This window comes from Oncorhynchus nerka, unplaced genomic scaffold (genome assembly GCF_034236695.1).
Source record: "Oncorhynchus nerka isolate Pitt River unplaced genomic scaffold, Oner_Uvic_2.0 unplaced_scaffold_1141, whole genome shotgun sequence".
Classification (NCBI taxonomy): Eukaryota; Metazoa; Chordata; class Actinopteri; order Salmoniformes; family Salmonidae; genus Oncorhynchus; species Oncorhynchus nerka.
In genome coordinates, this window is record NW_027040185.1 from 27199 (window position 1) to 54339 (window position 27141).

Consider the following 27141-nt stretch of genomic DNA (forward strand, 5'->3'; position numbering starts at 1 on the left):
TGTGGAATTAGTGAGAGTGAGACAGCACATATAGTGTGTTTGTTTGTGTCTCTGTGTGTGTGTGTCTACGGTTGACTGTGTGTAGTAAGGAAGTGGGGTTAGTAAGATTTTGATTAAATCCTCTTAACGAAAGGATTAAAAAAATGTAAGAAAGATTTGAACAGATCTCGCTCGCTAACTGTCTCTCTATTTCTCTCTCGCTCCCACTCTCTATCTGCAGGGGTATTATTCTATCCTACTGACCTCCTTCTGGAAATAATACCGACTAATAAAGCCAATTACCATTTTTTTTTTCAACTAGGCAAGTCAGTTAAAAACAAATGATTATTTACAATGACAGCCTACTGGGGAACAGTGGGTTAACTGCGTTGTTCAGGGGTAGGACGACAGATTTTTACATTGTCGGCTCAGGAATTTGATTCAGCAACCCTTCAGTTACTGGCCCAATGCTCTAACCTCTAGGCTATCTGCCACTCCAAACAGAGGAGACAGAGAGAGATACAGAGACAAACATAAGCAGATTTGAGCGACAATGCAGGATAACTATAACACCACCTGTTGAAACTTTATATCGACAGAGAGAGAGAGAGAAAGGAGAGAGAGAGAGAGAGAGAGAGAACAGATGCTTTTCCAGATGCATCAGTATAGATGCACCCCTCTTTCTCCTCCTCCATTCTCTCTCTCCCTCGGGGGTGAAAGGTTTGATTGAAAAAGGACGTTAGGACTCCCTGTTTTTACAAGAAAACTTGATCCCCTGATCTGCCCCTAATCTTTAACCAGGACCTGTCAAAGCAGAGACAAAAGGGGATAAAATACCTAATGGCAATATTAGCACCACCACTTCGCTCATTTAAAGCCCTCACTCTGAACCTCAACTCATCACAACTTTGCCAACTGACCCCATTTTTCTGTGATATTTTTCCTTTTTTCTAGGCTTTTTCACCCTTCCCTAGAATGCCTACCCTAATTTGGAGTAAACTTCTACTGCTACTTACAGCTATTTCACTCTATTCACATCTACGGTACCTGTAGTTAAATACTTGTACATATATTCCTCATTTCCTCTTTCTTCAAGTGCTGGATTTTCACCCACAGCAGCCAATCCACCATTCATTCTGATTTTAACTCCAAACCTCCAATGTCCACAGATTAACCCATCTTTCCCAGTATATTGCCATTTTATTTTGCAATACATCCTTGTAGCAAATACTTTATATAATAGCTTACATTGAAACAAACGGATTGATGTGTCAATTGTTGTTTTATATGTCAGTTCATAGACTCAATGCCAAGGTATTGGGACATCAAAACCCTGTTCGCAACTGTGGTTTAACACCATTGACTATATTCGAATTCCTTGAATCTGTAGTTGGCTGCCAACTAGGTGGAGAAAATAGGAAATAGTTTCCCCTGTTGTCTTGACGACGGGGCCAACCCACATGAATGTATGTGGTGGTTGGGCAGGGTCAAAGGTGATGTGCTGGAGGGGGAGATGGTTAACGCATGGAGGCTGTATTTTGTACTCCTGAAACAGGGAATGGGGAATTAGCTTGAATATGTGAATGGGCTTGTGTGTCTGGGAATCTGCGAATGCCCCAATTGTGGGGCTGAACTTGTGGTTCCCCAGGCAACTGAGGCACTTTTTTTAGGAACTCTACATTGCATGGGGTCTTTGTCGTTCACTCAGCATGTGGCATACCTCACAACTGACATCTTTCAGATGTCCTGTTTTTTTTTTACACTCTGCGACATTAAGGACAGTTCTTACTGGGTTAATTGTCCTGTCACATACTCCTAGAAGGAACCCACTGGGCACAGGCATCCGTTCAACGTCTATTCCACGTTGGTTCAACATCATTTCACTGAAATGACATGGAAACCATGCTGATTCAACCAGTGTGCCCAGTGGGAAGGGTGTTCATTGCCTGATGCCAGTCTGCTCGAATGACAAGAACCGGGTTGGGAAGGTTGTTGAAATGACCAGATCGTTGAAATGACCAGATCATCAAATGACACTATATGATTATTTTACATTTTTCACTGTAGATAATCTTTAGTTAAACTAAAACTAATATGACAGGCATTTCAGTGCTGAAACAGACTGGCATCCTCTCTAGGACAACTGGCATTAGACTTACAGTAACTGACATCAAGTGAGGCCAACTCCATAAGGAACATCGCTTGGAGGAGAATGCAGAGCCATACTGTGACTGTAGGCCTGCTGTTAGCTGGGTATTCAAATCGAATCAAATTGTATTTGTCACATGCTCCGAATACAACAGGTACAATACATTCACCTTACCGTGAATGTAAATAGACCGGGTGGCCATTTGATTAATTGTTCAGCCGTCTTATGGCTTGGGGGTAGAAGCTGTTAAGGAGCCTTTTGAACCAAAGACTTGGCACTGCGGTACCGCTTGCTGTGCGGTAGCAGAGAGAACAGTCTATGACTAGGGTGACTGGAGTCTTTGTAAATTTTTTGTAGTCCACAGTGTCCCTATTGTGCCTCTATCTTTCCCCTGTTAACTAGATGTCTAGTTAGGGAAGCATAAACCTCTGATGTTGCACAGACGACTGCTAGAGTTGAAATGCTAGATGCTAGAGTTGAAATGCTAGATGCTAGAGTTGAAATGCTAGAGTTGACTGCATATGCTAGAGTTGAAATGCTAGAGTTGACTGCTAGATGCTCGAGTTGACTGCTAGATGCTCGAGTTGACTGCTAGATGCTCGAGCTGACTGCTAGATGCTAGAGTTGACTACTAGATGCTAGAATTGACTACTAGATGCTAGAGTTGATTGCTAGATGCTAGAGTTGAAATGCTAGAGTTGACTGCTAGATGCTAGAGTTGAAATGCTAGAGTTGACTGCTAGATGCTAGAGTTGACTGCTAGATGCTCGAGTGGACTGCTAGATGCTCGAGCTGACTGCTAGATGCTCGAGTTGACTGCTAGATGCTCGAGTTGACTGCTAGATGCTAGAGTTGACTACTAGATGCTAGAATTGACTACTAGATGCTAGAGTTGATTGCTAGATGCTAGAGTTGAAATGCTAGAGTTGACTGCTAGATGCTAGAGTTTAAATTCTAGAGTTGACTGCTAGATGCTAGAGTTGACTGCTGTGTGTGTGTGTGTTAAAAACTCCAACCACCCAAGCCATAGACCGTTCTCTCTGCACGACAAGAGGTACCAGTGCATCAAGTCTGACACCAACAGGCTCCTGAACAGCTTCTATCCCCAAGCCATAATACTGCTTAATAGCTAACAAAATGACTACATGGACAATCTGAGGTGACCTTTGCATTTTATTCTTATTTCTGCACTTCCTCAATGAACACTCACAGGACCCTACACACTATGCACACTGATACTCCAACACACACACACACACACACACACACACACACACACACACACACACACACACACACACACACACACACACACACACACACACACACACACACACACACACACACACACACCCAGCACCAACCCTGCCCTGCCAGGCCCCAGCACCAACCCTGCCCTGCCAGGCCCCAGCAACATTCCAGTCCTGCCAGGCCCCAGCACTATTCCAGCCCTACCAGGCCCCAGCACCAACCCTGCCCTGCCAGGCCCCAGCACCAACCCTGCCCTGCCAGGCCCCAGCACCAAACCTGCCCTGCCAGGCCCCAGCACTATTCCAGCCCTACCAGGCCCCAGCAACATTCCAGTCCTGCCAGGCCCCAGCACTATTCCAGCCCTACCAGGCCCCAGCACCAACCCTGCCCTGCCAGGCCCCAGCACCAACCCTGCCCTGCCAGGCCCCAGCAACATTCCAGTCCTGCCAGGCCCCAGCACTATTCCAGCCCTACCAGGCCCCAGCACCAACCACCAGGCCCCAGCACCATTTCAGTCCTGCCAGGCCGCAGCACAAACCTGCCAGGCCTCAGCACCATTCCAGCCCTGCCTAGCATGAGCTCAGACACAGACCTGCCCAGTTCTTATGCTAGCACCAGCTCACCCTTGCCCAACAATGCCATTGCTGACAGCACACTACCAACTCCAGAGGACATCCGGCCAAATCCAAAAGCTGGCCCCCGAAAACCAGCTTGCAAAGGAAGAAAACGGCGCCAAACAATTCTGACACACCAGTGAAGCAGGCACTAGAAAGGGAAAAGAATAAGGCACAATTTAGCAAAAAGCTGTTTCCAAAGAAAGGGAAGCAAGGGGGGAGTCAAAGTCTGGATCTGCAAAGAACAAGAAGGCAGCTAAAAAAAGAGAAATGGTAGAAGAGTCATCATCAGATGAAGAGGATTGCTTCTGCCTCGTCTGTGTGAAGCCATTTTCAAATCCTTCCAAAGGAGACTTGAGTGAAGTGTGTGAGAGGCAACAAATGGGCCCATGATGCTTGCACCTCAGGCCAGGCAATTTATGTGTGCCAGCACTGTGACTCTGAAGATGAGTCTGATTAGTCAGATACGGATGTGTGTCGTATAGGCTGTTACAAAACTGTGTGTTAGTGCATTAGTGTGTTTAAACACCACATCTGTTTTGTTAAGACTTTAAACATTTAAGCAAGTTATCTGCAGCATTACATTTACATTCCGATTCCAACAATAACCGTGGATCTATGTGCACGCCAGAGAATGTTCGATTTCAAAGTTCATAGTAAAGTGGCCGTGCCACTTAATTAACGTGTGCTCTGCCAGATATTATTGTTTTGATTGAAAGGCATGATTTGCCAGATTCTCTAGGCATGATTGTTTTTATTTTGAGTTCTTTGATGAAGTTGAATTTGGTTTTGAATTTGAAATTAAAATCAATATTCACAATTAATGATTTGTGTTCTTATTTCTTGATAATCCAATGTGACAACTTACCCGACGTCCAGTAGTGTGAAAATGTATCCACTGATGGGGCAAATTGTCACAAGTGCACTCTCTCTATTTAACGGTCTACAACTCCGGTACTGAAATAAGATATGAAGATGTAATGAATACAACATATGTGCCCAGGACTTCCTTCTTTCATTTGGTATGACATTTATACCATTGTGATGTATTGTGCCCAGTAAATGTTAGACAGCGTGAAAAGTGTGACAACATACCTCACTCTCCCCTACTGGAACTGACCCTGTATATCAAATCATCAAATCAAATCAAATTGTATTTGTCACATGCGCCGAATACAACACCTCACAGTGAAATGCTTACTCACGAGCCCCTAACCGACAGTGCAGTTTCAAAAAATACGGATAAGAATAAGAGAGAGGGGGGGGGGGGTGCAAATAGGCTGGGTAAAAGCCTCTTGGACCTAGACTTGGCAGTCCGGTACAAGCGGTAGCTGAGAGAACAGTCTATGACTAGTGTGGCTGGAGTCTTTGACAATTTTTAGGGCCTTCCTCTGACACCGCCTGGTATAGAGGTCCTGGATGGCAGGAAGCTTGGCCCCAGTGATGTACTGGGCTGTTCGCACTACCCTCTGTAGTGCCTTGCGGTCGGAGGCCGAGCAGTTGCCATACCAGGCAGTGATGCAACCAGTCAGGATGCTCTCGATGGTGCAGCTGTAGAACCTTTTGAGGATCTGAGGACCCATGCCCAATCTTTTCAGTCTCCTGAGGGGGAATAGGTTTTGTCGTTTCCGCTTCACGACTGTCATGGTGTGCTTGGACTATGTTAGTTTGTTGGTGATGTGGACACCAGGGAACTTGAAGCTCTCAACCTGCTCCACTGCAGCCCCGTTGATGAGAATGGGGCCTCCTTTTCCTGTAGTCCACAATCATCTCCTTTGTCTTGATCACGTTGAGGGAGAGGTTGTTGTCCTGGCACCACACGGCTAGGTCTCTGACCTCCTCCCTATAAGCTGTATATAGTATGCTTACTTACTTAATCGTGTACTTCTCATTTCTTAATTTGATATCTCCTGTGTTTTATACCTTGTTATTTTTACTTCTACATTGTTATCGATTACTGTAGTTTGGTTAGATCTTGCAAGAAAGACATTTCACTGTACTTGTGCATGTGACATTAAAACTTGAAATGTGTGTGTGTGTTTGTGTGTGTTAGGCTAAATTGGGGTATACTATTACCGACAAACTACAAGCGTAACCTAACCACTAGCAGGCATGTTCATGCCTTCAGAGAGACATTATAAACAATAAAATATATCAAGTTTCACATCAAAGCATTCTCAGTGAGCACTGCAGAAAGCTGCCTATTCAGCGTCAGAATGTCTGTTGACATTTATTCACAAATCCTCTTTCACTTAATAAATTAATTATGTTATTACGCTAAGTCAATGCCATTTATATTTTTTCTTGTCTTGACTTGGGTCACTGAGAAATAATACAGCGAAATGATTCTACAAAATCCCCAAAATTAATGCATCAACAAATTGGGGGCATGGTGGTCATCAAATCATAAAAAAACTAAAGCTCTTCTTATTCTCTACATATTCTTATTTTTGTTGATGAGATAGGCATTGTTATTTGATTGTAAAATAGTTGCCAGAAAACCGATCTTGATCAAAAGGAGTGGAGATGCCGGGGATTGAACCCGGGGCCTCATACATGCAAAGCATGCGCTCTACCACTGAGCTACATCCCCTACTGAGATCAACGTATAAATTCACCCTATACATACTGAGATATCAAATTTGGTCAAAAATAAAGTTGATAGTGTAGAAGTGTGAAACTACTTGCAACTTTCTGTTGTGCGGAACCTTTGTTCATTCCATGTCTTGCTGCTAAACACGATTATTACACTGTATCTGGCATGTACATCTCACGGCGCTCTGTTAAATGTAAATCTGCTACCAATGTAAATCTACTACCACCGTGCGGTACGTGGACGTATTTCCTCGGGTTCTCGGCTTCCGGTCTTTGAGGAAGCGTTAGCATAGTCGTCTAGTCTCTGGCATTAGATGCAACACCATGGCCGACAAAGCACAGATACAAGAGGCGATTAAAACACAAGGAGAAGTCGTGCGGAAACTAAAGGCAGAAAAAGCAAGCAAAGAACAGGTCAGTAATTCAACGCCTAGCACGACGATGTTCCAAAATGTTGTACGTACAGCGGGACTGGGATGGGATGAACAGACACGCGTGCTACATATGTTATGAACGAAGCTAGCGTTAGCTGGCTACTCATGCCAAAATACGGGCCTTGCCGGGTCACAGTCTGTTAACTGACTAGATTAATTATCTAGTCAGTTCAATTAGAAGTGGAATTTCATGGCTATTACAAAGTAAATCATGAATGCTATTTTTCTTCTGCACGTTAGTTAATAATAGTGCTTCAAATTATACAGCTAGTTATCAATCCAAACTGATGCAATCCCCTTAGGATAGTTGTCACTGTGCATGGGCTGGTCATTCATTGTGTAAATTCATGGTTCCTTTTAATGGCTGAATGTTGAGCTTCTCCGACCGTCTCTCCCCACCTTTAACTAACTACACAGGTGAGGATAGAGATGATCTATATGCGTTTTCATTTACTTGGTTGGTTTGATTCTTGGCTGTGATAGGTTGGTTTGATTGACCCCTGCCTCATGTTTTGTCCTCCATGTTGTGATGATGCGTCATGCCCGCCCGTCTCCCTAGTGATAGGGTTGCTCACCACTTTTCTCCTGTTCTTCCTGCTCGATGCCAACAACCCTGCTGGGGTCATACCTTCATCTCCGTCCGTCATCTACTTCCTCTACCTCACACGTCACCATTTGGAATCCAAACACTCCGACTGGATATTCCTGGATAACACTGCGTTTGGATTGGATAACCCTGCCGTCACCTGGCATTCACGGACTGTGGTTATTGGACAACATGGCTTGGTGGACTTTGCCATTGGACTGTATTGCTGCTCTGATGCGGCACTCCTGAACGGCCATTTTGGTTGTTTTTGTTTTTCGTTTGATTTTGTTTTGCTTTCCCCTGCTGGGATGATTAACCTGGGTATGGCGTCCCTGCGTCTTTATGCGGGGTTGGTGGGCTGTCGGTCTGGATTTTGTGCCCGCTTTCTACGTACCCTCTCTGGGATGACTGTGTCTCAGGTAGGACCCTGACTCTGGAGGGTGGGATGGGGGAGGCTCTGTTCCAAGGTTCTGAGGAACATTGAACTGTGTTTGTGTCTTTCTTTCCTAGATTGATGAGGAAGTGGCCAAACTGCTAGAGCTGAAGGTTCAGCTTGGAGGAGATGAAGGCAGACACCAATTCACGCTCAAGACCGCAAAGGTAAATACTGCCACCATGGAGAGTGCACCTCACAGGCAGCGGGTGATCATGAAGAGAACTTGCTGCATAACATGTTTACTACTAGTCTTTTATTGAAAATCCAAATCAGCAGGTGATGTCTTGCTTATGCACTCTTTCTCTCCCTCCATCTCTCTCAGGGAACCAGGGACTATAACCCTAAGCAGATGGCCATCAGAGAGAAAGTCTTCAACACCATCATCGGCTGTTTTAAACGCCACGGAGCCGAGAACATCGACACACCCGTCTTTGAGCTGAAGGTGTGTGGGAGGCACAGACAGACAGAGAGAGAGAGAGAGAGACACACTGTTGACAATGAGTAGAACGTTGTAAACTAGCCGGTGGATTTGTAATAAATCTGGATTTTGTGCTTATTTGACCATTTGTAGGAAACGTTGACAGGAAAGTATGGTGAGGATTCTAAGCTCATCTACGACCTGAAGGACCAAGGAGGAGAGCTGCTGTCCCTTAGATACGATCTCACTGTATCCTTATATTAGTCCTGATGCGTACATTGCTAAGTGGGCTAGCCTGCAAGCTGGTCAGGTAATTCCCTATGTTTTTCATGGTCATGCCTCGAAAGCAAACCAACTGGTGGATTTGAACAAGGTTAGGAGCCAATCGGGTGTCTACTAGTCCTTGACCCCACCCCCTCCCAGGTGCCTTTCGCCCGTTACCTCGCCATGAACAAGGTCACCAACATCAAGCGCTACCACATTGCCAAGGTCTATCGCCGTGACAACCCCGCCATGACCCGCGGCCGCTACAGGGAGTTCTATCAGTGTGTAAGCGTCAGAGCGAACCCTGGTTCGACCGTTCATATCAGCCATAACACTGGAATCATTTTTGCTTTCTGCTACATCCAGATGTTTGTGGATACGCATGACCCATTTTCTTGCTAAGTGTGTGTTTCTCTGCCTCCCAGGATTTTGACATTGCAGGCCAGTACGACCCCATGATCCCAGACGCTGAGTGCCTGAAGATCGTCCACGAGATCCTGAGTGAGCTGGAGCTGGGTGACTTCCGCATCAAGGTAGGTCAGAGACACACAGCACCTGTGGTAAAACATCTTGTGACGCGATATGAGGCAAGGAATACATGGAAGGTCTGTATGTATGGCCAGACTCGTCCTAACTCCCCTCCCCGCCGTAATATCCTCTCTGTGCAGGTGAACGACAGACGTATTCTAGATGGGATGTTTGCAGTGTGTGGAGTTCCGGATGACAAGTTCCGCACCATCTGCTCCACAGTGGACAAACTGGACAAGGTAAACCCACTGCACCCAACCCTTATGTGGTTAAGGAAATGGAATGGTAAACATGAACAATGGTTTAATATGCAAACCAAGTAAATAAAGGATTTTTTCTCTCCACCTTTTCTATGCTGCTCCCTGCTTTTCTCTCCCACCTTTGTGTTCTGTCTTCACCCCACACCCCAGATGTCTTGGGAGGATGTGAGGAGTGAAATGGTGAAGGAGAAGGGTCTGTCTGAGGAAGCAGCCGATCAGATCGGACAGTATGTCAGCTTGCAGGGTGAGGACAGGTCACACACACACAGACTGACCTTTGACCTTTCCCCTGGTCTGACCCTGTTTGTGATTGGTGTGTATTCCAGGGGGGATGGACCTAGCTGAGCGCCTGCTGCAGGATGCTAAGATGTCACAGAGCAAGCAGGCGTGTGCCGGCCTCACAGACATGAAGCAGCTCTTCAGCTACCTGCAGCTCTTCCAGGTTACAGACAAGGTGAGGGGTCAGAGGTGACAGGTTATCTGGTGACCAAGGTGATATGACAGGTAATGCGTCTATAGAAATCTGTCCATCAACAGCCTACTCCGTAGAGGCATTTAGTTCTCAATGAACAGTAATTGTTTTTTGGGGGGTCAGGGGTTAGATAGATAATGTCATGATATGATCAGCTGAAATAAGTCTGAGGATGCAGTCCTTTTTTCCAAATCCCTCGCCTCGTGTTCCTTCCTACTGTCTCCTTTTAATCTGTCCTCTCCCTCCCTTCTCTCTTCCCCCTCTCCCAGGTGGTGTTTGACCTGAGTCTGGCCCGTGGGTTGGACTACTACACAGGTGTGATTTATGAGGCCATTCTGACCCAGACCGGCCCGGTCCCAGTGGCGGCAGCCCAGAACGGGGAGGGCGAGAAGGCTGAGGAAGGTGTGAGCGTGGGCAGCGTGGCGGGCGGTGGGCGCTACGATGGCCTGGTGGGCATGTTCGACCCCAAGGGCAGGAAGGTGCCGTGTGTGGGGGTCAGCATCGGCATCGAGAGGGTCTTCTCCATCATGGAGCAGAAGGCTGAGGTAAGGAAGGGGGACGGGGCATTGTCAACAGCCAGCTCTCCCCACAGGCTGGTCTGTTCATGAATGTGTCAGAGACAAACTCTGTGTGGCTGACTGGTATGTTGGGGTCTGGCTCCCCCAGGCATCGGCGGAGAAGGTGCGAACCACAGAGACTCAAGTCATGGTGGCCTCGGCACAGAAAAACCTTCTGGAGGAGAGACTCCGACTGACCGCTGAACTGTGGAACGCTGGGATCAAGGTGTGTGTGTGTGTGTGTGTGTGTGTGTGTTCGATTTGAGATTGACACGGTGAGTCAGAGATGGTGCGTGTGTAGAGTTGATTTCCACTGGTGAAACGGCTGAGTGTGAGCTGTGGCTATTCATAAGAGGAACCTTTATATAACTGTGTGTGTTGTCAGGCAGAGGTGATGTATAAGAAGAACCCCAAGCTGCTGAGCCAGCTGCAGCACTGTGAGGACTCTGGGATCCCCCTGGTGGCGATCCTGGGTGAGCAGGAGCTCAAGGACGGGGTGGTGAAGCTCCGAACGGTCCACAGCCGAGAGGAGGTGAGATTCTCATACACACACAGCATCTCTGTCAGTTAAACACACACACACTCTTGAATAAAACACCACGTTTTTGTTTTTTTCTCAGATTGACGTGTCCAGAGCCAAACTAGTGGAGGAAATCAAGAGAAGGACCTCTGACGTCTAAGTCGTGGTTTTGCCTGACAACACCCCGCCTCATCATCCGATTGGCTCAAGAAGTTGTTTACCACAGGTCTCACCGCTGACCACACAAAGCCCTCAACATGCCCACCAAGACATCACGTCTCAACTGCAGAAGATTTCCCAATAGTTTCATTTGTCCAGGCTTTGCATATTAGTGGTCTCAAAAGGCAGTGGTTTCATGCAGACTACCCAGACACCTGCGTACCCTCAAGGACGAGGAGCTTTGATAATGTATATAAGACAATAGTATGACATGGGTAACATTTCAATAGTCACTGTATTAGTCTTAGCCCTAAAGGTTAATCTGCCTATATAGGAAACATTAAAATGCCTGTCTTATCAGCATACCAATAAACTGATATTTACCTCCACCTTAAGAGATTGATTTACAACCGGTGTATTCAACAGCAGGTTACAATTGAATGTGGTCTGTCGTGTTTTAGAAAACCTACGAGAAACTGTCAAATTACAATAGTAAAAACATTGGCCTGCAATAAATGCTGCATGGTCCACAAGTGTTGGATATTCCCAAAACAATATAGGACATTTACCCCCTGTGAATTCTTCCTGTGTTTTACTAAAAGGGAATGCTGTTAAGTGGTTTGCAGCATCCTGAAAAGATGCCGTATGTAAATGCTTACTAAATGTACATTTGTTCAGCTGAACTATCGAGCTGTTGAGTGTTCATTGTTGACGGATGTAACCCTAGTCTGTTGCTGCCTCCAGGATGCTCCCAACCACCACCAGCATTCCCTAATACTACAAGGGTTACATCCAGTCCTTGTGAAAAGGCCTCAAATGTACATTTTGGAATCCATGTGGGATATTTCAGATGTATAATACCTACCACCCCAAACTCCATATTAGACAGCCAAACAACTGACATTTATTACAAATATTTTTATTCAAATTTAGAAAACAGGCAAAAGTAAAATCACGCATCTACTCACGATTTACTACATTTAAAAGAGTGCAAGACAAGTATTTTCACAATTAAAACAAAACGTGAAGTACAGTAGCGGCTCTGGGTGATATCCGGCCCTGCGCTGAGGACCTGCTGGGCTGTAGCTCTGCGAGCCTCCTGTATAGCTCAGGAACCCGTCAGGCCCCATGTGGCGGTACTGCAGGTCGTTGAGGAGCTTACCCTGCCCGTACACCTCACACACACCCTGGAGCAGAGCTGCTGCGTCCACAGGAGGCACCTTAGACATGGGGGAAACAGGAGCTGTGTGCACCATGGGAGCGCCCCCCCCTCCACAGCCCAGCAGAACGCAGGGGCCTGCCACTTCACAATGATGGCCAGCGCTTCGTAAACGGCTGCAGAAATAGGGAGAGGGGACGGGATGATTGACGGTGAGGTGCGAGCATTTCAAATATAAACGAGATGATAACAGAACGCGGTGTATACTCTGATCATTGGAGATTGGTTCTAAAAATCATGGTTCTAGTTCAATTTAAGAGTTTTGAACGAAGAGCGGTTTGGGAGCCTAATTGTCCTGCCGGCTCACCGAGAAAAAAAACACAATGTCATCACTATTTGATGACAGACATATGGGTCTTGCAATAGACTAGCCAAAACACCAGCCAATTAGCTGCTTTTGCAAACAGGCCTCGGAGAAAAAAAAGTTTCAAACATTTTGCGCCCTTCATAATATAAACAGAGACACTTTGGGTGATGCTGACACATAAGTAAGTTAAGGATGTTGAAGTGTATGTGCACTTGTTTTCGGTGAAAAAAGAAACTGTCACACGCAAAAGGCATTGCACACCATTGTCCAGTGTGTGCGTGCATCATATTACGCGAATGCCGGCAAAACCAGTGAGAAACTGCATCAGAAACACGTGGATGTTATGTCAATAAACAATGCATAAAAACAATAACGGTATAAGTCATTTTAGTTTACCTGACTTGAGCGGTCCTCCATCATCCCAACTCTCGAAAAAGTAACGTTAGCCTTCAATTGCAGATTCCCATTTCCTATTGATTAGTGAAGTACAACGGAGAAATACCGTGCCATCAGGTAAAAAGCGATTACATCGCTGATGTTGTCGGGGGAGGAGGCAAAAGGTTGTAAAGTTGCTCACGTTTGAAGGCCAGGGCGACTAACAATACATTTGTGGTGACGGAAATGCCATTTGCAGCAAGACAAATGTTGAAAATCATCCGGAGAAGAAACCTCAAGTATTTTAACTGCACCGGGTCCCAGAGAGGCAGTCCTATGTGAATTTCTAACAAGTGCATCCTTCAGCCTGTGTTATTTCAGAGCTGTATCATTTTAATCTTTGAATGAAAAAATGAATAAAGGGAAACAGGATTCTACAAGGATGACGGTGGTCCCCTATTTGAAGGGATGCAACTACACTTTTCTCTCACAAGATGTCAGCATCTCACCAGGTCTGTTGTAAGTAGGCTTCTAGTCATCATCATCAAACTCTCAATAGGATCTTGAGTTTCTCAGCACATCCTCAAACACATAGTCTGTGCGCTGCCAGTGTTTCTGGGTTGTGTGTAACAGTATTGTATCCATCCCTCAACCAGGGCTCAAACCAGGGACCCTCTACACAAATCGACAACAGTCACCCATGAAGCATCGGTACCTATCGCTCCACAGAAGTCATGGTCTTTGCAAAGCAAGGGAAACAACTACTCCAAGGTCTCAGAGCGAGTGACGCTAACTAGCTAGCCATTTCACACCGGTTACACTCACCACCCCCCTTTGACCATCTCTATAGCAACCCCAGCTGCTGGGCAGAGCCCAACTGAGTGAACCAGGTCACGGCACCAATATAACAGTATTGCTTCCGTCCCTCGACCCAGGGTCCCTCTGCACACACCGCCCCTGCAGAGCAAGGGAAACAACTACTCCAAGGTCTCAGAGCGAGTGACGCTAACTAGCTAGCTATTTCACACCAGTTGCATGTGCGCAATGGTGTTTCCCCCCCACAGTTGTGTTGGTACTCACCTGTATGGCATGTAATGGGGTTACCTGAAGTTAGGGTGTATGGGATTTTGTAGTGTATATGCGGCTGGATGTGGTTTGATGGGGACACAGGGTTAGAATTGCTTGACTGTTTGGTGATGTTTTGCTTTGTAGTGTGACGTAGCCAGGCATCACTACAGATGTCTCTGTGTCTGAGTCTGTCATTAAAGGAGTGTGTCATTCCCGCTGCTAGCCATTCTCCCTCACATCTGCATATCAAGGTCTGCTATCTCTCTATCTCTCTCTCTGTGTGTGTAACACATACATCCTGTAAAACATGTTTTAAAGACCAACCGTGTGAGGGTGGTTGGGTCGGGTGGGTGGTCTGTGTTGTGGTGCTGGTGTGTGTGTGTGTGTGTTACCGTTGGTAATTAGATGTGTTCATTTGAGTCTGAGGGGAATAAGAATTGGCTTTGAACTTGCTTGCTCTGTGATCCAATGTGTGATAGCAGGGGCTGTCTGTCTGGGTCCAAAACAACACAGAGGGGGTGGTGGATAAACCGTGGTTGGAGACTACTGTGGAGTAGTTTGGCCATGTCTTTGCAGGGGTGCACTGCACCTTCGGATGACTTTTATGGATTTCTGATAATGGCTTTCGGAGCAGCTTGTTAATTTCCCTCTGCCAAAAAAAAGGAGAGATGGAAAGTTGGAGAGAAAGAGAGGGACACACTGTTTCCTCTTAGACTGTTCCCAGTAGAGTGCTTTATCTGAAGTGTCTCTATGAAACAAAGTGAATTACTGTATCTAGACTGGCCAGATAAGAGCCCTGCTTCAAGCTAATGAGATTTACATCAAGGTCCTGAACATTTTTATTGACCATGGCTTCTGGACTTGATGCTGAGGTGGATATAGATGAATGGGTTTCCCCCTGTGTGCTTGTTTGAAGGTTTCCTCCCTTCTCTCTACACCATCCTGTGCGTGTCTGTGTGCCTTTCCATGATTGGGTGAGTGACTGTGCAATATAAAGTGTTGACGTGCGGCAAAGGAACACACACCCCCATTACACACAACAGCACAGGGCCACTGAGTGGTTACACGGCACTGTGTCACGCGTAAATGTGTTTATTAGTCTACACAAAGCCAACTAGATTATTTCGTGCTGCAAGTTGTTACATGATTGGTAGCATAACTGCTGCCTGCCATATTGGCCCTGGTTAGGAGACAGATACGGTACATGACAGTAGCAGGGAGCCACAGGGGACAGTCTTCCCATTGAAAATCCGTTTTATTACTGTGAAGTTGTGAGCAACTGTGTTGGTGAAGAAATATAATGTCTTCGTAATTGAAAAAAATATTTCAAACTGAGTTGGCTTCTGCTATTTTATGCTGCTGCCTTTGGGTAATTTTCAGCTTTTGTATCTCTTAATTTGAAAAACTAGGAGGTACATTTGAAGTAGAGGTGAAGGTTCCAGAATATCTACTCCTGTCAGAGTCAAATTAGTCTCTGAGACTGTGTCACTCTGTTGCTAAGAAGTGTCAGCTGCATAGCGACAGCAGATTCTGAGCCGTAGGGCCTTGGGATGCTCTCTCTCACACACACACACACACACACACACACACACACACACACACACACACACACACACACACACACACACACACAGCTGTGTCCCCGCCTCTCTCACCTAAACATCAGGGACAGGGAGTGATCTCTTTCCCCAGTCTAACCTGAGGGCGTGCCCTGGGCAGCGTCAATCTGTTTCCTTTCACCCTGCATCTGCCGTTACACAACTCCCAACAAGTCTTCAAGACTTTGAAACAGACTTTAATAATCTGAGTGTGTGAGTTTTGACATCAGCATCGTACACTGTGTAGAAAACTTTAGCAACACCTACTCTTTCCATGACATAAACTGCCCAGGTGAATCCAGCTGAAATCTATGATCCCTTATTGAGGTCACTTGTTAAATCCACTTCAATCAGTGTAGATGAAGGGGAGGAGACCGTTTAAAGAAGGGTTTTTAAACCTTGAGACAGTTGAGACGTGGATGTTTGTGCCATTCAGAGGGTGAACGAGCAAGAACAAATATTGAAGTGCATTAAACCGGGTATGGTCTTAGGAGCCCGGAACACGAGTTTGTCAAGAGCTGCAACGCGGCTGGGTATTTTCACGCTCAACAGTTTCCCGACCATCAAGAATGGTCTACCATCCCAAAGGACATCCAGCCAACTTGACACAACTGTGGGAAGCATTGGAATCAACATGGGTCAGCATCCATGTGGAACGCTTTCAACACCTTGTAGAGTCCTTGCACTGACGAAGTGAGGCTGTTCCGAGAGCGAAATGTGTTCCTAATATTTTGTACACTCAGTGTATTTGCTTGGTTATGAGAAGGACCTTGATGTTGGCTTCTGAATTGCTGAGGGCTAGCAGGGCTTTTTCTTACTCAGGACTTTGTTCATGTATTTTTCAAACGGTGACCTCAGCAGCATTCAGAATATGTATCAGCATTTTATTTATGCAGTATGTTTTGGAGTTGGTCTTTCTTGAAAATAACTATAGATACTGTGAAAAAGAAGCCACTTGTTGGTCAATAAAATGTGTTGTTTTTATGGTACCTGTGTATAGAGCCAGATTACTAGATTCAATTATATTTAAAAGTAGGATTTACTGTGTTCTGTCATGTTTTTTTATGGTGTGTGTGTGTGTGTGTGCGCGTGTGTGTATGTCGCTCAGTTGAGCCAGTAAGCAAAGCGCTGCTGGTTCGAATCCCTGGTGGAAAAATCTGCCATTCTGCCCTTGTGCAAGGCAATTAACCCCCGACAACAACTGCTCCCCGGGCTCTGATGACGTGGATGTCGATTTAAGGCAACCCCCGCACCTCTCTTATTAAGTGGGGCTGGGTGAAATGCGGAAGACACATTTCAGTTGAATGCATTCAGTTGTGTAACTGACTAGGTTTCCATCTTTCCCAGTTGTGAAAAATCTCTCGGTCTCCCTCCCTCTCTCTCTCTCTCCCTCCCAGTAGATGTGTGTCTGGGCACGGCTGATCAGTGGCAGACGGGCCTAATTCAACCAGGTGATAACATGTGTCCTTTGTGCGGGGGTCAGTACTGTAGCTAATTTGTATTGCTGTGTGTAGTTGAGCGTGTTGGTCAATATTAGCTCTGGAGGCTCTTTCTCAAAGGGATGTGTTTGCTCTCCTTTTTCTCCCTCCCTCATACCTCCCAACCCCCGCCCCCTGATGCTCCTGATAGTGATACGCGTGGAGCCGAGCAGTCACTCACCAGGAGAGACGTGTCTATGTACTGTGACAACATTAAAACACAGCCCACCAGCAGATGTTTAATAAGGAAGTGTGTGGAGCAGCGTGTGTTGAGGCAGTAGAACTGAGCTTAAATTTGACCTGACCATCCCAGTGTGACTGTAATATAAAGGAGATTTTCAATTAAACCTACATGGAAACTTTTTGCATACATTTGTATGTTTATTTATTTCACCAAGGAAGTTGACTGGGAACACATTCTCATTTACAGCAACGACCAGGGAAATGGATATGGGGAGAGGAGGGGGGATGAATGAGCCAATTGGAAGCTGGGGATGATTAGGTGACCATGATGGTATGAGGGCCAGATTGGGGAATTTAGCCAGGACAAGCCAGCAGTGGGGATGCAGGGTGGTATGCTGCTGGCATCATTGGATGTGTGTCTGTGTCTGTGCGTGTTTGTGGGTGCACATGAATGTGTCGTTGTGAACAGTGCCTTCAGTGCCAACTTTTTCCACATTTTGTTATGTTTCAGCCTTATTCTAAAATGGATTATATAATTTTTTCCCTCATCAATCTACACACAATACCCCATAATGACAAAGCGAAAATATGTTTTTAGCAATTTTTGTACATTTATTACAAATAAAAAACAGAAATACCTTATTTACATAAGTATTCAGGCCCTTTGGTACGAGACTCGAAATTGAGTTCATGTGCATCCTGTTTCCATTTATCATCCTTGAGATGTTTCTACAACTTGATTGGAGTTCACCTGTGGTAAATTTAATTGATTGGACATGATTTAGAAAAGCACACACCTGTCTATACAAGGTACTGCAGAGCTTCGAAACAGGATTGTATTGAGGCACAGATCTGGGGAAGGGTACTAACAAATGTCTGCAGCATTGAAGGTCCCCAAGAACACATTGGCTTCCATCATTCTAAAAATGAAAGCGGTTTGGAACCACCAAAACTCTTTCTCCGCCCGGCCAAACTGAGCAATTGGGAGAGAAAGGCCTTAGTCAGGGAGGTGACCAAGAACCCGATGGAGTTCCTCTGTGGAGATGGGAGAACCATCCACAAGGACAACTGTCTCTGCAGCACTCCACCAATCAGGCCTTTATGGTAGAGTGGCCAGATGGAAGCCACTCCTCAGGAAAAGGCACATGACAGCCTGCTTGGAGTATGCCAAAAGGCACCTAAAGGACTCTCAGACCATGAGAAACAAGATTCTCTGGTCTGATAAAGACCAAGATTTGGCCTGAATGCCAAGGGTCACATCTGGAGGAAACCTGGCACCATCCCCACGGTGAAGCATGGTGGTGGTAGCATCATGCTGTGGGGATGTTTTTCAGCAGCAGGGACTGGAAGACTAGTCGGGATCGAGGGAAAGATGAACGGAGCAAAGTACAGAGCGATCCTTTATGTAAACCTGCTCAAGAGCACTCAGGACCTCAGACTGGGACAACAGTTCAATGACCGTAAGCACACAGCTAAGACAATGCAGGAGTGGCTTTGGGACAAGTCTCTGAATGTTCTTGAGTGGCCTAGCCAGATCCCAGACTTGAACCCGATCAAACATCTCTGGAGATACCTGAAAATAGCTGTGCAGCGTTGCTTCCCATCCAAACGGATAGAGCTTGAGAGGATCTGTAGAGAATAATGGGAGAAATCAATCAAATCTATTTATAAAGCCCTTCTTACATCAGCTGATGTCACAAAGTCTGTACAGAAACCCAGCCTAAAACCTCCAACAGCAAGCAATGCACGTGTAGAAGCACGGTGGCTAGGAAAAACTCCCTAGAATGGACGAAACCTAGGACGAAACCTAGCGAGGAACCAGGCTATGAGGGGTGGCCAGTCCTCTTCTGGCTGTGCCGGGTGGAGATTATAACAGAACATGGCCAAGATGTTCAAATGTTCATAGATGACCAGCATGGTCAAATAATAATAATCACAGTAGTTGTCGAGGGTGCAGCAAGTCAGCACCTCAGGAGTAAATGTCAGTTGGCTTTTCATAGCCGATCATTAAGAGTATCTCTACCGCTCCTGCTGTCTCTAGAGAGTTGAAAACAGCAGGTCTGGGGCAAGGTAGCACGTCCGGTGAACAGGTCAGGGTTCCATAGCCGCAGGCAGAACAGTTGAAACTGGAGCAGCAGCATGGCCAGGTGGACTGGGAACAGCGAGGGGTCATCAGGCCAGGTAGTCCTGAGGCATGATCCTAGGGTTCAGGTCCTCCGAGAGAGAGAGGAGAGAGAGAATACTTAAATTCACACAGGACACCGGATAGAACAGGAGAAATACTCCAGATATAACAGACTGACCCTAGCCCACGGACACAAACTATTGCAGCATAAATACAGGAGACCGAGACAGGAGGGGTCGGGAGACACTGTGGACCCGTCCGACGATACCCCCAGACAGGGCCAAACAGGCAGGATATAACACCAGCCACTTTGCCAAAGCACAGCCTCCACACCTTTAGAGGGATATCTTCAACCACCAACTTACTATCTTGAGACAAGGCCGAGTATAGCCCACGAAGATCTCCCCCACGGCACGAACCCAGTAGGGGTCGCCAACCCGGACAGGAAGATCACATCAGTGACTCAAGTGACGCACCCCTCGCACCCTGGCATGGAAGAGCACCAGAAAGCCAGTGATGGCATGGAAGAGCACCAGGAAGCCAGTGATGGCATGGAAGAGCACCAGAAAGCCAGTGATGGCATGGAAGAGCACCAGAAAGCCAGTGACTCAGACCCTGTAATAGGGTTTGAGGCAGAGAATCCCAGTGGAGAGAGGGGAACCGGCCAGGCAGACAGTGCAAGGGTGGTTCGTTGCTCTAGAGCCTTTCCGTTTACATTCACACTCCTGGGCCAGACTACACTCAATCATAGGACCTACTGAAGAGATGAGTCTTCAATTAAGACTTGAAGGTCGAGACCGAGTCTGCGTCTCTCACATGGATAGGCAGACCATTCCCTAAAAATGGAGCTCTATAGGAGAAAGCCCTGACTCCAGTTGTTTACTTAGAAATTCTAGGGACAGCAAGGAGGCCTGCGTCTTGTGACCGTAGTGTATGTGTAGGTATGTACGGCAGGACCAAATCGGAAAGCTAGGTAGGAGAAAATCACCAAATAAAGGTGTGCCAAGCTTGTATCGTCATACCCAAAAATACTCAAGGCTGTTATGGCAGCTAAAGGTGCTTCAACAAAGTACTGAGTAAAGAGTCTGAATACTTATGTAAATGTGATATTTCCGTGTTTTTATACAGTTGAAAACATTTCTAAAGACTGGTTTTTGCTGGTCATTATGGGGTATTGTGTGTAGACGGATGAGGATAAGAACAAATCTATTTCAGAGTAAGTCTGTATATGGTGTCATTGACGTTTGAGGGAATCTATAATGTGTATGGGTTTGCTGACAACATCACGAGAACACTGTGCAGGCTTCAATGGGGTAGAAGTCTGTGAGTTGTTGTGATTCTGTATGGTTAGATAGCTACCAACAATGAAACTGCCCTCTGGGGAATCGTAAGTGACTCATTTCATCTAGTTTCATCTTGTTCTTGACACCATGTCTTGTTTTGATGATGTGTTTTGACTGATTTCATGTTAATGTTAATATGGCTCAAATCTTATTTGTCACAAGCCGAATACAAACGTACAATGAAATGCTTACTTACAAGCCCTTAACCAACAATGCAGTTTTAAGAAAACACACAAAAAAGTAACAAATAATTAAAGAGCATCAGTAAAATTACAATAGTGAGGCTATATACAGGGGGTACCAGTGGTGCCAACAAATTGTTAGGGTAAGTTGCTAGAGGCAGGTTGATTTGTTGCTAAAAGTTGCTAAATGACGTTGTGATGTCATTGCGTGATAACGTAAAACTGCGTCATTGCGTAGAATACATAATAACGTTACTCAAATTGACTGGCCATCTCAGCAAAAAATATGTTTTGACATTTGTTCAGGTACAGACTCCCAATCCTTTCTGTACTTCTGGCTGTACAATTTTGATTGAGACATGTTGATTGATGTTGTAAGTTTTGTTCAAGATCAAACATTCGTGACCAACTATATTCAGTGGGTTTGGCTCGTCGAATCCGTACTACTGCTGCTGCAGTCAGCCAACAATGATTTGCAATTTACTGAAATTGCTGCTGGCCTGCTGCTGCCTGTGCACGAGCTGAGCGCCTGCTGCTGACGTCACACACAATGCACTTTTGCAGCCAGGCACGTGTGTTGTGACTGAGTGTGTGACAAAGAACATCGTTTTTGTATAATTTTAGAGGGAAAATGTGTGAATTTTAGCGTTTAGGTCACTTTTCAAAAGTTGCTAAAAGTTCAAAATAAAAAAATTAAAGTAGCTAAATTTGTTGCTAGGTGCTGTCTGGAATTTTTTTTTGCCAGGGCAGTCTGAAAAGTTGCTAAATCTAGCAACAAAATTGCTAAGTTGGCATCACTGGGGGGTAACGGTACAGAGTCAATGTGCGGGGCCACCAGTTAGTTGCGGTAATTGAGGTAATATGTACATGTAGGTAGAGTTAATGTGACTATGCATAGATAAAAACAGAGAGTAGCAGCAGCGTAGAGGGGGGGAGGCAATGCAAATAGTCTGGAATGCCATTTGATTAGATGTAAGACTCCTGAACATAAGACTCCTGAACATCTAATCAAATGGCTACCCAGCTACCCAGGGGGTAGAAGCTGTTTAGAAGCCTCTTGGACCTAGACTTGGCACTCCGGTACCGCTTGCCATGCGGTAGCAGAGAGAACAGTCTATGACCAGGGTGGCTGGAGTCTTTCACAATTTTTAGGGCCTTCCTCCGCCTGGTATAAAGGTCCTAGATGGCAGGAAGCTTGGCCCCGGTGATGTACTGGGCCGTACGCACTACCCTCTGTAGTGCCTTGCGGTCGGAGGCCAAGCAGTTGCCATACCAGGTAGTGATGCAACCCGTCAGGATGCTCTCGATGGTGCAGCTGTAGAACCTTCTGAGGACCAATGCCAAATCTTTTCAGTCTCCTGAGGGGGAATGCTCTCTTCACTATTGTCTTGGTGTGCTTGGACCAAGTTAATTTGGGTTAGGGTTACATCGTTATGACGACGTCCATCGTCTTAGCGGCCGAGGAGGGGAAATAAAAGTTCATTTTGGACGCCAAGGAACTTGAAGCTCTCAACCTGCTCCACTACAGCCTCATCGATGAGAAAGGGGGGCATGCTCGGTCCTCCTTTTCCTGTAGTCCACAATCATCTGCTTTGTCTTCATCGCGTTGAGGGAGAGGTTGTTGTCCTTGCACCACATGGTCAGGTTTCTGTCCTCCCTATAGGCTGTCTTGTCATTGTTGGTGGTCAGGCCTACCACTTTTGTGTCATCGGCAAACTTAATGATGGTGTTGAAGTCATGCCTGGCCGTGCAGTCATGAGTGAACAGGGAGTACAGGAGGGTACTGAGCACGCACCCCTGAGGGGCCCCCTTGTTGAGGATCAGCGTGGCGGATGTGTGTTACCTACCCTTACCACCTGGGGGCGGCTCGTCAGGAAGTCCAGGATCCAGTTGCAGAGGGAGGTGTTTAGTCCCAGGGTCCTTAGCTTAGTGATGAGCTTTGAGGGCACTATTGTGTTGAACGCTGAGCTGTAGTCAATGAATAGCATTCTCACATAGGTGTTCCTTTTGTCCAGGTGTGGCTGCAATAGAGATTGCATCATCTGTGGATCTGTTGAGGCGGTATGCAAATTGGAGTGGGTTTAGGGTTTCTGGGAAAATGGTGTTGATGTGAGCCATGACCAACCTTTCAAAGCACTTCATGGCTACAGACGTGAGTGCTACGGCTCGGTAGTCATTTAGGCAGGTTACCTTAGTGTTCTTGGGCACAGGGACTATGGTGGTCTTGCTTGAAACATGTTGGTATTACAGAATCAAACAGTGAGAGGTTGAAAATGTCAGTGAAGAGAAGACACTTGCCAGTTGGTCAGCGCATGCTCGGAGTACAAGTCCTGGTAATCCATCTGGCCCTGCGGCCTTGTGAATGTTGACCTGTTTAAAGGTCTTACTCACATCGGCTGCGGAGAGTGTGGAACAGCCAACAACTGTAACGATCTATTTGAGAGACAAGAAGTCCTCATTGTACACATTTATTTATGTTTTTTATCAACATTGGAGACTAAATATAGTTTACATGTTGTCAACAATCTAAGCCAACCCCGTCTGTTTTCCGCAAGTGTCGGTTTTGTTGCAAAACAACCAACACGTCTATAGGTCTTTATGAATGTGCTAATAGCATGACTTTCCACTGACACGTCTATTGTTTTAACGGACTTCATCAGGAGAAAGGGGACATTTCTGTGGAATGGTAATGCTGGATCTGCAGAATGCAGATTCTCTACAAGTAAAAAGCCCTTGGTTTTAACAGCAGGACAATTAACTGGGTTGAGTCCCATTTAACAGGTAGAGACCAAATGGTGGATTTAATGGAAAACTTTCTTGTGCAAAGGGGATTAGCTGTGGGGTCCCGCAGGGGAGCATTCTTAGCCCACTTCTCTTTCTATGGACACATGGTACTACAACTCCAGATGCTCTCTCTTCATCGAACTATGTTTTCTCTCATAGTCTGAGAGCATCTGGTCGTCACAGTGGTGGCACAGGGCTACTCATTTCTCCTAAGTGGAAATGTTCTCTTTTCTCCCTCTCGCACCTGTCCATCTCCTCATTTGAATTCCATGCTTTCACTTTTACTTCTCCACTCAAGCGTAACATTATTGTCATCTATTTCCCACCAGGTTCCCTTCGAGAGTTCCTCAATTACTTGACACATTGATAAGCTCATTTCCTGACGGTGGCTCACCGCTCTTCGTACTTTGCAACTTCAACCTCCCGACGTCTGCCTTCGATTCCTTTGCAACTCTCTTTCCCCTCCTTGCCTCTTTTGCCCTCACCCTTTCCCAGTCACCTCCCACTCACAAAGCACTTGAAATGAAGAATAATACACAGATTGCATATATCCTCAAATCGCAGACATGCTTTTAGCCCCACTTCCTCTTCCCCTCAGTGTCTTAAATGCAAAACTGATATAGGCACCCTAACACATTGTTTATGGTCATGTACCAAAATACAAAGATACTGGTCTGGTGTTCTGCAAGAAATTGAAAAGATCCTAGGGGTTGATCTAGAATTTGACCCAGTTTCTTTACTGTTAGGTCTCCCTAGTAGGCATGTTACTTCTGTGGGTAAAAGGAGGCTTTACAACATCCTTACCTTCACAGTGAGGAAAAACATCATTTTACAGTGGATTAGTGATAAGATTTCTTCTATTAAAGATTGGCATAAAATACTATTTGAATGGGTGCCTCTGGAATATCTGACATGTACATTGCATTCTAAAACAGATCAGTTCTACAAAGTATGGGAACCTTATCTAAATTACCTAGAACCTGAGGTATCAGCTATTATGCTGCAAGGATTCTCTTAGAATGGCGGGGATCTATGTATTTCAGAACTACACTGTACGTTCCATGTGTGGAACCTAACCTCTTGGTTTAAACTGAGCTTTTTTGTTTAATTTCTGTTCGTAAGTTTGTTTAAAATGTATGTATTGAGAGACGCAATGATGGGGATGGGGTGAGAGAAGCACCGAGCGGGAAGAGGAAAATGGTGTACGTATGTGTTGGTGTGTGTGGTATGTATGTATGTGTGTGTATGTGTGTGCGTACGCGTATATATGTGTATATGCATATGTGTGTGTATGTGTATGTATGTATGTATGTATGTATGTATGTATGTATGTATGTATGTATGTATGTATGTATGTATGTATGTATGTATATATATATATATATATGTGTGTGTAAGTGAGTGCTGTTCTTTTGTGTGCTTTGTCTCTGTTGTTGTATCTCTTAATATGGGTGAAAATTGTGAAATTCCAATAAAAATACTGTTACAAATCACTTGACCTCATCTTTACTAGAGGATGTTCACCTAATAATCTCACTTCAACCCCCCTCCAGGTCTCTGATCACTACTTTGTTTCTTTTTCTGTCCCCCCTTCCTCCAACCTTAAGCACTCAGCCCCTACACAGTTGGTCACGCGCCGTTGCAATCTTCGCTCTCTCTCTTCTACTACTCTATCCTCTTCCATCCTATCATCTCTCTTTTCTGCTATATCCTTCGCCCTCCTTTCTCCTGATTCTGCCTCTTCAACCCTCCCTTTCACACAGAACTACCCTATGCCTTGACCTCTTTTCCCCCTCTCTCCAGTTGAAATGCTGTGACTAGTGAGGTCCAGCCGCCGACAACTTGCCCGCTCGACCCCATCAGCTGGAGACCTTCTCCCATTCGTCAATTCCCTCATCAACGCATCCCACTGACTTCAAAAGGGCCCCTAGGTGCTCCCCTCCTCAAGAAACTAACACTCGACTCCTCTGACGTCCAAACCTACAGACCGGTGTCATGACATTGGCCTGTGGGTAAGGTTTACATAATATACCAAGTTTATCATACACATTATGGGAGTTAAAGACAGGAATTATTGGTGCGTGTGTGTGCTCTGGAGAAATGCCTCCGTGTTGTGTTCTGACGTAGTCAGTGGGTAACGTAAGCGAATACATTTCTGTATGAGGGCTGATAAAGCCAATTATAGAAATCTGAGAAATAGAGCGTTTGGCCAAAAGCAGGGCTATTTCTGCCTCGCGCATTTCAGACGTGTGTAGGCTCACTCATTATTAATTTCTCGAGAAAGGACAAAGAGCCAGCCGATTGAAATTCAGGAGATATTAGCTTGACCAGCGATAATTATCTCTGTCGCGTTTCCACGGGAGGAGACCACGGTGCTTTTCATTGTTTGCCGCGAGTTTCGGTTAAAACATTGTCAAATAACGGCAAAAAGGGTTTGAACATAATACGTTATAAGTAAAACCTTTCCCTTGTTAAGGGAATCCTGTCTGTTGCATTTTGCAGGTACAAAGTAGGGTTAGCTTGCACAAGATGCTAAAGCTAACAAAGGGAACATTCGCCATTTTGTTTCTTGTGCCACATTGAAATTACTCCGCCTCGCGGAACGGAAGTCCCGCCCTTTTGTGATTTCAGCGGGTACAATCTGTGACCGCTGAAGTGGGCCCTAGTATATTCTTTCATGAAGAATTATTCAGGTCACACTCAAGTCATTACTTATGATATACAGACGGATATCAATGTCTTATCCAATTGAACTAATAAGTGAAATTGCCAGATTTACATTCTTAAATGGATCTTTTAAATAATATCCAAATTGATGAGTTTTCTAAATAAGACATTGTAAACTTTTTCCAAACTAACCTAGATGAAGCAACTTCTCAGGTTAAATAAAGTTTAATTCCCAAATAGCCTATACAGGTCAGATTTATCATTAAATTGATCAATCAATAAAATCTGATTTTTTGCTAAACCATTCAGTAATCCAGTACGGACAGAAGTCCCGCCCCAGCGGGAATCCCATGTGGCTTCGGCCTTCGGGTGAAGTGTACCATAGTGGTGAATGTTCCCAACATTTGATCTACTTTTTACACTTATGAGATCCAATCAATGGAGATTGCATGGATTATCGTCTCATTCAATTTAATAAGTTCAATTGTTGAACATAACTTAATGTTCTTCCAATCAAATGAGACACTTTTAAACTTCTCATATTAACCTGGGTGAAGCAACATCTCAGGTTAATTAAAGTGTAATACCCA

General features: G+C 45.4%; 1 protein-coding gene and 1 non-coding gene across 3 annotated transcripts; one reads left to right on the forward strand and one right to left on the reverse strand.

The window, feature by feature from the left end:
* Nucleotides 1-6514: 6514 nt before the first annotated feature.
* trnaa-ugc (transfer RNA alanine (anticodon UGC)) lies at nt 6515-6586 on the reverse strand. Its single transcript has one exon. It is a non-coding gene; the product is annotated as a tRNA-Ala (tRNA).
* A 282-nt stretch (nt 6587-6868) lies between these two features.
* On the forward strand, nt 6869-11611 carry LOC115129450 (histidine--tRNA ligase). Of its 2 annotated transcripts, XM_029659803.2 has the most exons (14): nt 6913-7002; nt 7582-8027; nt 8119-8208; nt 8367-8486; nt 8616-8711; nt 8886-9011; nt 9152-9259; nt 9395-9493; nt 9665-9758; nt 9841-9968; nt 10256-10531; nt 10653-10769; nt 10929-11075; nt 11164-11611. In XM_029659803.2, the coding sequence occupies exons 2-14, from the start codon at nt 7917-7919 to the stop codon at nt 11221-11223; spliced, it is 1572 nt and encodes a 523-aa protein (XP_029515663.1). In that variant the 5' UTR covers nt 6913-7002; nt 7582-7916; the 3' UTR covers nt 11224-11611. The 2 variants fall into 2 exon arrangements, with proteins under 2 accessions (XP_029515664.1, XP_029515663.1); XM_029659804.2 differs by lacking the exon at nt 7582-8027 and having other exon boundaries at nt 6869-7002.
* The last annotated feature ends 15530 nt before the right edge of the window (nt 11612-27141 follow it).

Coding starts and splice junctions, on each gene's coding strand:
- LOC115129450 (XM_029659803.2), top strand. CDS start 7,917: ATGATTAACCTGGGTATGGCGTCCCTGCGTCTTTATGCGGGGTTGGTG. Junction 8,028..8,118: donor CTGGGATGACTGTGTCTCAG/GTAGGACCCTGA, acceptor TTTCTTTCCTAG/ATTGATGAGGAAGTGGCCAA. Junction 9,759..9,840: donor ACAGTATGTCAGCTTGCAGG/GTGAGGACAGGT, acceptor TGTGTATTCCAG/GGGGGATGGACCTAGCTGAG.